The sequence below is a fragment of the Varroa destructor genome, unplaced genomic scaffold (assembly GCF_002443255.2).
Source record: "Varroa destructor unplaced genomic scaffold, Vdes_3.0 BEIS01000006.1, whole genome shotgun sequence".
Lineage (NCBI taxonomy): Eukaryota > Metazoa > Arthropoda > Arachnida > Mesostigmata > Varroidae > Varroa > Varroa destructor.
In genome coordinates this window covers 842,600-851,034 of record NW_019211459.1, presented here as the reverse complement: position 1 = coordinate 851,034, position 8,435 = coordinate 842,600, and the positions used below count along the sequence as shown (strand labels likewise).

Genomic DNA, 8,435 nt, shown 5'->3' with positions numbered 1-8,435 from the left:
GTTGATATACTTTCATTATTTTCTATGCAATAATGGTTAGTGATAAAGTTATAGTCCAACCATTATCATTACGATTTACGTAAACGCAAATTACGTATTGATTCACTAAAATCATTTTCTAACCTATATAATCTCATTTTTCTCGTTATAACGTTCCTAAACAATGTGCGTATATGTATAAAATCAGTCGTGTTTAGATAGACGGATGGTGATCAGTATCGATATTAAACATTCTTCATAAGTGAATGCAAAAAAGTTCCATGCGACTTAATCAGTAAATGTTTAGCTGACCAAATGATAATCAGGCTCAGGAGAGGATTGCTTGGCCTAAACGGTCACTTTGCTGATTCATTGCACCTGACAGCGATCTCGTTGATGTGTATGTAATTAGTGAAAAAAGTAATGCTAATTAAACTGTGTATCATAATGGCATTAGTAGTTTACTATTCGTCGTTCGAGTCAGATTGATGGAGATCAGATTATCATTTTGCATCAAGTTGATATACGGTGTGTGGTACAGTATCAATATCAAATTATATATATATATATATATATATATAATTGTTATTATTAATGAAACACAAAAAAACAATGAACACAAAAATGAAACATAGAAATCTACTTAGGTAGTGATTGAGATATCGTTATCTCATTGCATGTTACCTGTGTTGTGTGATATAAAGTTTTATTTCTCTAATTATATCATGTACACCATAGTGTTCATTATAGTGATAAATACTATATATATATATATATGTACGTACTAGTTTTAAGCCATTCAGTTTAACATTCGAGTCTGCTTCTCAATGCTCTACGATTTGCGCGTTACCCCATAGTACTGACGGAAGTTAAGAATCGGCAATCAGAAAAGAGAAAAAACGAAACGGCCTAAAGGCAAAGAATCCAGTTGCATCCTGACAACGTCTGCAGGGTACTCGTTGTTCCCATATTTGTTGTCCTTTGATTCGTTGCCATTTGGATGAGAGCCGATTTAGGTCGTTGGGGCAGGTGGGATACACGGGTTTGCCTCAGCTGATGACCGCTTCGACTAGACCTAAGGGTATAATGGACAAAATGAAATTGTCTTTTGTCGCCTACAGTTGTAGGTTTATTATTATATAATCACTTTCACTTCAGTGGAATAACATTTGAATGCGTGTTTAAAGAAAAGCTTTAAGTGATTCTTAGATAGCCGTTGGGGGAAACGAAACTGGGCATGCATGGAAGATGGAGAGATAGTTCACACATACGACGCAATGCATTTTTCCTTCACTACCCTTTTACGTAAATGGAGGCTTTATACAGTCCACTTCGATATTCGGGCTCGCTGGAACTTTTTGAGATTCCTTCCCGTGAAGACCTCCTAGATTGACTTACTTAGGTCATGCATTTCTAATAAATGAGTTGTTGGACTTCTATAATGCTGGCGGTAGGGCGCAAGGACCGGTGGCCTAAGTTGATACTTGCGCACATTTGCTGCTCATCCAAAGCTACCCATACAGGGTTTGTCAACACTATCAAGCTTCAAGTAAAGCATGTAAATTTAAGATACCAACCGTGATGAAGAGCTTGCATGTTACTTCCGTCGACTTTGGCGAGCGTCCCCTCAAACTGAGCGTCTATTTCGAGTTGTTAATGTGAGTGCATGTATGTTTGTGTGTGTTCTCAGCAGAGCTCGGCTCTTAAGTACTGGAAAGCTGCACTATAGCTGAATGCGTAACGAATCTCTAAAGCGGCAACACATTCGTTCAAGACACGTCGGTGGCTAGCTTTGCTTTTCCTGTCGCATTAAACAAAAATTAATATTTTTTCATGAAAATATGTTTTATCAACAGCTTGGATAACCATGTCATGTTATATTTTCATGTCCATGTCAGGAATCGATAATACTGTAGTTTAAACGCCGTGCTTAACTCTCTTCTTTAAAGTGGCGCGTTATGTAAATATACAAACTCACAATAAACGGAAACAATTATAATAAGTATAAAGGCTCTCGTCTATTGATTTAATATTAGATAGGAACATGACCAGTAACCGTTTGTTTTTAATGTTCTTTCTCCTTTTACTTCTCCAGCATTCGTTTACTTCTGGCGAAGCAGCGGAAGGAACAAGCAGCTCTGAGAAAGGCGCTGCTTTGTGCCAAAGCTTACATCTCTGCATATTCGGCAGCAGCTTATGGCCCTTTAACGTGTTTGTGTTGATTATCATCATGATGATTTGAATAAGAAAAAAGTGCTCAATCTTCCCAAAATTACCCGCGGTCCGTTCTGTTGATGACAATTACAAGATTCTTACCTGTATTCGTTGCACGCTGAACTTTTTGGGTTCGATTCATTCGGGCTACTACTATCAGCGATCACATTTAGTTGGATGGAGCCTGAAACGGATTAGTGGCAGCTGGTTGTTGAACCATATTGTTGTCCGTCTGCGAAAAAGGCGCCTGTGCGTAACCAGGCACCGCACTTTCGTGTCCTATGGTCTGTCCGTAAGTCAACGCATCGGGAGCAGGCTGCTCAGCTGCATCGTAAGTTGACATGAACTGACTCGCATCCAGGCCCTATATCAAAAGCGATTTCAGCATTACTGATCTGAATAATCATTGAAAATAGTTGCCTTAATTAACGTTTTTTTCAGAGATGAAATCTGCTATGGACATTTTAATTATCAACCGCCTTTGTTTTGTTGATGTTTTCCTCCATTCTTTAGCAAAAATCGTCGACAACAGGTAAACTTAGATCACTAACGCAGTAGAATCGTTCGATTTAGAACTCAAGTTTAATTAGACGCGATCTTTGATGTCATTGTGCTCGACTGATAAGTATTCTGACCCCAAGCGTGCCTAAACGGGAAATTGTTCCCTACCATTACCAAAACGAAAGAAAGACTGGATACGTGTATTTCAGAAGCACTACTAACTTGAACGGGCTCATCTTATATACTAATTAAATCATAAAAACCATAGTATTAAAGGACGTTTAGGTCAGAAGAAAAGCAAATTAAACAATAAGTGCTTTGTATTTATACTTTACGGTAAATGTGTCTCACGAAAAATTTCGGTACAAAGACGCCAAAACGACTTTCTACATCAACAAACGCGTAAGGGCTAGTTATTAAGCTTTTTATTAATTATGGTAGTTATTAAGCGTATTGTTCGATCACCGTAGTTCATCGAAAATATTACCTGTTTGTATCGCAGATAGGCGAGGTAGCTGCAACCGGCCTGTGGGTGACAAAGATGACTCAGGTTAGAAAATGGCTGGCTATATATATATATATATCTTCTATATTGCTGATTATAGACTATTAGTTGAAATGCGGCGCCTGCTTGCGTTTTATTGTTGTTTATGGCTAGATGACGTACCCAGGCAGGAATAGCGAAGAAACAAAAGGCGATGGCCGCTCGGACGTTGTTAAGGCCATAACCGTCATAGGGCATTCGAGCACGACGCCATGAGTTCGAAAGGTGACAGAAAGCTACAAAGCTCATAACTGCCCACGCCGCTGTAAAGCAAAACAAATGCAGTAGTACGTTGAAGTTCAGTACGGTTAAGTTATTTTAAGGGGTTGATGCAATACGAATGTTATTTACAATTAATAAGTCACTTTCAAGTTCCACTTGTAATACATATGTAAAATTATATTTTATTAATTAATGAGTTTATCTCTTAGCTGTATAATGAACAGTTATCAATATAGCTTCGTTATAGTCAAGAGTGAGATGGATATATATAGCTTTGTTGCTCGTAACTCGATTTAATGATACGAAGAATAAGAACGCAATATGTGTCATACTGTTTTGACTAATTGTATGTAGTTATGTAGCAGCTATTTACCGCAGAAGGCCATGTCCGCAATCACGGTCCTCCGTCGGATCTTAATCGACGAGAACGAATCAAAGAGGGCATCACAGACAAGAAGTGCCGAAGCGGCAAGGAAACCCACTACTCCGACGGCGTTTCCCAAAGTGCACGCACTATCGTCACCATCGTATTGACATCGGCCATCTGAAGTCCAGCCTTCCGTTGAAATACACGCAAAAACTACCACCGAGAATAGCTATTCACAAAATAGGAAACGTGACAGACAAGGTTCAGACTCGTTACACACTAGACACTAAGCACATATTGCCATGATTTTTCTTACACAGTATACGTCATACCTTCCTGAAAACTATCGGCTTGATAAAGGCTTTGGTATTAAACATTCTATAGCCAATATATTGAGCACGAACGAAAATTAGTTACGAGCTTCAGATAAATGCAATTATCAGGTACTTATGAGTTAAAATAGAGATGATTAGTTGAACCCCACCCTGCTTTGTCATGCGTCACTGCTATAACGTTATATACAGCCATTTTCCTGTCATATAGAAAGATATGACCACTACTGCTCTCGCAGGGACGGAACACATTACAACGTTGTGACAAGTTGCTTATTCTGCTTGAGCATGCACTGACCCTCGTGCGCATTGTAGCGTGCCTGTGTATACCTTAACTCATAGCTCTAAGCACCCTTATCGAAATGCCCCTATCTCAGCCCAAGAGAACATTCATACCTAAAATGAGATAGCAATTGTATTGATTTTAAACATAGCTACTATCTAGCCGTAACCTTGCTAGTAAGACAGCGGTCTATCAATCGTATAGATTAAAGTGGCAGCATTAAGGGAAGTATGCAACTCACCCAGCACAACGACCGCAGCATAACGTGTGGTCGCATTAGGAAACCCACAGCATCAAAGCCTTGCCCGGAGGCCGCTTTACCGGCGCCGTACGCTCCGCCGTTCATCGTGGTGCCGTGGGCTATATTTTACGCTGTCCCGTACACACGACGACGATACGTCCTGCTATTCTCACTATGCTCACCTGCACCCCCTACAATCTCCTCACCCAGGGTTTAGCCTTTCGTGGACTTCCACTTTTACATCCGTACTTCCACCTACACTGAAAAGCCACGGTTTTTCACGTTGTGCCGCCGTCCGTCACGGGTTAACTATTGACCGTGTTTCTATATGCGTCCGTATAAAGAAATAGTGGCCGTTTTACCAAGCGGAGCAATAGCGTTAGCAGCAACTGAAGAGAACTATCGTGTCCTTATTTAAAGGTGGCTTTGGCTATTTTGATTGAATTGCGAATCCAGCAGCTTTACTGGGTCCTTGGTCGAGAAATGATCAAGAAAAAAGACGAAACAGTGCGCCGTTCTGTGAGGTAGCTACAATGGCCAAAAGCCCAGGCACCATTACAACATAAGCAGTTTAGAGAAGAAAAAAAAACAGCGCTTTATGCAGCTAGGCCGACGAGAAGACCCGTTGATGCTGCTGCTGCACTCAGCTGGACAGAAGCACCGTTGTTGGTTTGCTTGCCTGCTTGCTTGGCCTGTGTGTGACGTGAGCCACTGGCCCCCAAACGACCTGCGGCCCTCCGAGTACTGCGCTTCACTGGAGAACCCAACACGTACAAGACAACACGGTACGGACTAACGGACGAGTATGCATTCTATCTATCTCTCTCTCTAACATACACATTCATCTATACATACATACACGCACGGGTAGGACGAACACAACCGTCGCTCTACACCTACCGCTGATTACCGCTGATACTACGCTCCCCCTCCCCGCCTTTCCATAGACATAGTTCAGGTCTGCGCGAAGGAGGGCTGGGCCTCGAGTCAAATGTGTTCGTTTAGACCATAATGTCGCTAAGTCTCAAATGTGCGCGCCTAACATCACTCTTACAGCGCCTTTTTTCTTCGCAAGGGAAAGCTAAGGTTAGTCACGTATTTTGTGGATAATATTTCTTCATACGGACACCTGTGTGCATACATGGTCTAGAGAGTTATCGATGCTCTCTGCTATAATAATACATCATACTCCATAAAGGCTATGCCGTATCACAACGTTCGAACAGAAACCTGGTGCGAGCTGATTTAACAGCGTAATTACAAATACGGAGTTAGCGCATTAGTGACATCATCAATCTATAATTAATTATATTAATGATGCCTTTATTACCGCATAACACAAAGAAACGGCACATTGAGAAACGCTAGGTTGCGGCTAGTGCCTGTAGCCGAAATGCCAATACAGGACTTCGATATAATCTTAACGCTAGCGGAATGCCATTACTATATTGGAAGTCCAACGAAAATTTTTTTAAAACTTTTTTTAACAAGGGCGCGAAAATTCAAAAATGGTAAACACATTTTTGTTGTAAGTGTTATCCATATACACTCACGCCTACACTCAACTTCTTCTTGGATACGCACTCAACATAAAAGAGCATCCAATGGCTATGACGTGTCGTGGCTCCGCCTGGCGAGGGCAGCGCAAAGATTTCTCAGTAAAAGCTTGATTTAACCTGCCTCCGCAGGTGGCGCCATCAGCGTACTGCGACTACGGCATTCTTGGCGGTAATCGGGATTTATATATTCGGAGCCACGTAACGAAGCCTGAGATTTACAGACACATGTCAACTTCCCAATACCAATAGACTTCTGAACAGCAACGTTAATTTGGAAAAAAAAACTATCGTCAGTCACTCATTTGATAATTTGTTTACCCTTCCTTAAAAGCAGTTTCTAAAGCTGTAGTTTACTTTGCCTACTTACTGGATGTCAAAGGTTTATTAAAGAGTCAATGTCAAACCGTTCCTTGCGCGGCAAAGATACCCACGCAACGAGTATTGCATTCTAACGAATTTCATTGCATCGCAGCCTAGAAGCGTGATCGTAAAGCAGAAGTTTTTGTTGTGTATCCTACGTTGTCATGAATGTCTTGGTTCGTCCTGCGGACAAATTGACTGCGCGTAGCTTGCGGTAACACGGTTTTCACACATTTCACCAACCGTAATTTCAGTTTGTCATACAAGTCTTTATTTCCACTAACTATCAATCCTACGATAAAACACACAATATCCATTCGATTAACGAAACTAAGTATTTACTTTCTACCGTTTCACCGCGCACTTCACCTAGCACTCTCTCATCTCTCTTGTGATTCTTTTATAGCAGAATATATTAATACGTCTACGTGAGACCAAACAACGCGGGGCAGGCCTAATGTTGTGAGCTGTGTGTGGAGCAAAATCCCTATCTGGGATTTCCTTCCACAAAGGTCATTTCCTTTTCATTTTCTCATCGTTCCTCAAGCTTCACTGTCTAATAGCACTTTATACCTAGGATTTACACTTAACAGTACAGACCAATCCGAAACCAAAGAACAATAGTTTGAATACATTTTTACAGTTTTTCTAGTTCGAATACAAGTTTAAGATGTTTTGTTTCCAGACGATGTGGTCTTCAGACTCGGTTGAAGGGGTGCATTTGCCATAGAACATGAAGGCGATGCGTGACTGTGGTTGTGGACGAAAGTGACGAGAGAATATTCAGTCAAAATTTTAAAAATCACTTGTGATATATACTTAACAAATTCCAGCACGCCTGTTGCAATGTTGACCATATTTACAGCTCACGACCATGAAATAAACAGCACATGATATCATAGCTTAGCTAAACTTGCTCCTAAATAAACAAATCATCTTTTATGTGAGAAGCTTGGTAGAGTAACTCGAAAACTTACTAAAACTAAAGCTTGAAACGCGGCTAAAATAGCTTGCAGTGTCATTGCTAGACATAAGTACTAAAAACCAATTGAGAAGCCTGTTTATATTACATTACAAACAAATAGCGACCCATAATTAGTCCTCGTACCCGTTTGAAAGAATGAATAATTTGCATATGGCAGAATATGCCATCCACACATTTGTGAATCTAGTAAGGTTCGTGGTAATGGTACAACAACTCTATATAACCTTCAATATGAAATTAATAAAATGTGATCAAAGGAAACAGAGACCAAAAGTATGTGAACAAAAATGGTGGAGACGTAAACGTTAGATTCTTTGTAGAGTTCTTTGACAAGTGATGCAATAGCCAAGAAGGCCTGGCAAAGGGTCGTGTCGACAGGTCAAAGCTACTCAAAACGCTGTAAGGCAGAGAACCTCGAAAAAACGTCTGAATTTCGAACGAAAAGTCTTAATCGAGTGTGGGACTTGCCACTGAGAAATGAGTCTGAATAAGACATAAATGATACACTGCGCGCTTAAAAGCTACTCGTCTGAAACATGTCCCTGGGCGACTCCGCTTTGTTTTTCTAGCATGAACCTTCGACACTCTGAACTGCAGTGTATATAATATCGATTTGTGTGTTTTAGCCTTCTTCAGCTGTGGTTATATATTTATTGGCATCTTAATAGGGTACATTCCGCCCGAGTCCCACTTGAGATCCTAAATTAAGGAGTGGATTTTTATGATTATCACGCACTAGCAGCAAGCATTGTTTGAATATCAATATACCAGAATTAATAAAAGGTTACAGTTTTTAAGATATATGAAAGACAAACCTGCTCTGTCATTAAATGTGGCCCTTTAAACAA

At 40.5% G+C, this 8,435-nt stretch overlaps 1 protein-coding gene across 1 annotated transcript; it reads right to left on the bottom strand.

Annotated features, from left to right (window-relative positions):
• Positions 1 to 652: 652 nt before the first annotated feature.
• Syngr (synaptogyrin) lies at positions 653 to 5,458 on the bottom strand. Its single transcript, XM_022810781.2, has 7 exons — positions 4,684 to 5,458; positions 3,834 to 4,056; positions 3,362 to 3,501; positions 3,182 to 3,220; positions 2,296 to 2,557; positions 1,557 to 1,780; positions 653 to 1,054 (listed from the first exon to the last, which is right to left on the bottom strand). Exons 1-5 carry the CDS (start codon positions 4,786 to 4,788, stop codon positions 2,363 to 2,365), a joined length of 702 nt encoding a protein of 233 aa, XP_022666516.1. The 5' UTR covers positions 4,789 to 5,458; the 3' UTR covers positions 653 to 1,054; positions 1,557 to 1,780; positions 2,296 to 2,362.
• Positions 5,459 to 8,435: the final 2,977 nt, after the last annotated feature.

Excerpts from the sequence above, each read along its gene's own strand:
- Syngr (XM_022810781.2), bottom strand. The coding sequence starts at position 4,788 with ATGAACGGCGGAGCGTACGGCGCCGGTAAAGCGGCCTCCGGGCAAGGC. Across the intron at positions 3,502-3,833 it reads TGCGGACATGGCCTTCTGCG|CGGCGTGGGCAGTTATGAGC; the intron begins GTAAATAGCTGC and ends TTTGCTTTACAG. Across the intron at positions 2,558-3,181 it reads CCTATCTGCGATACAAACAG|GGCCTGGATGCGAGTCAGTT; the intron begins GTAATATTTTCG and ends CTTTTGATATAG.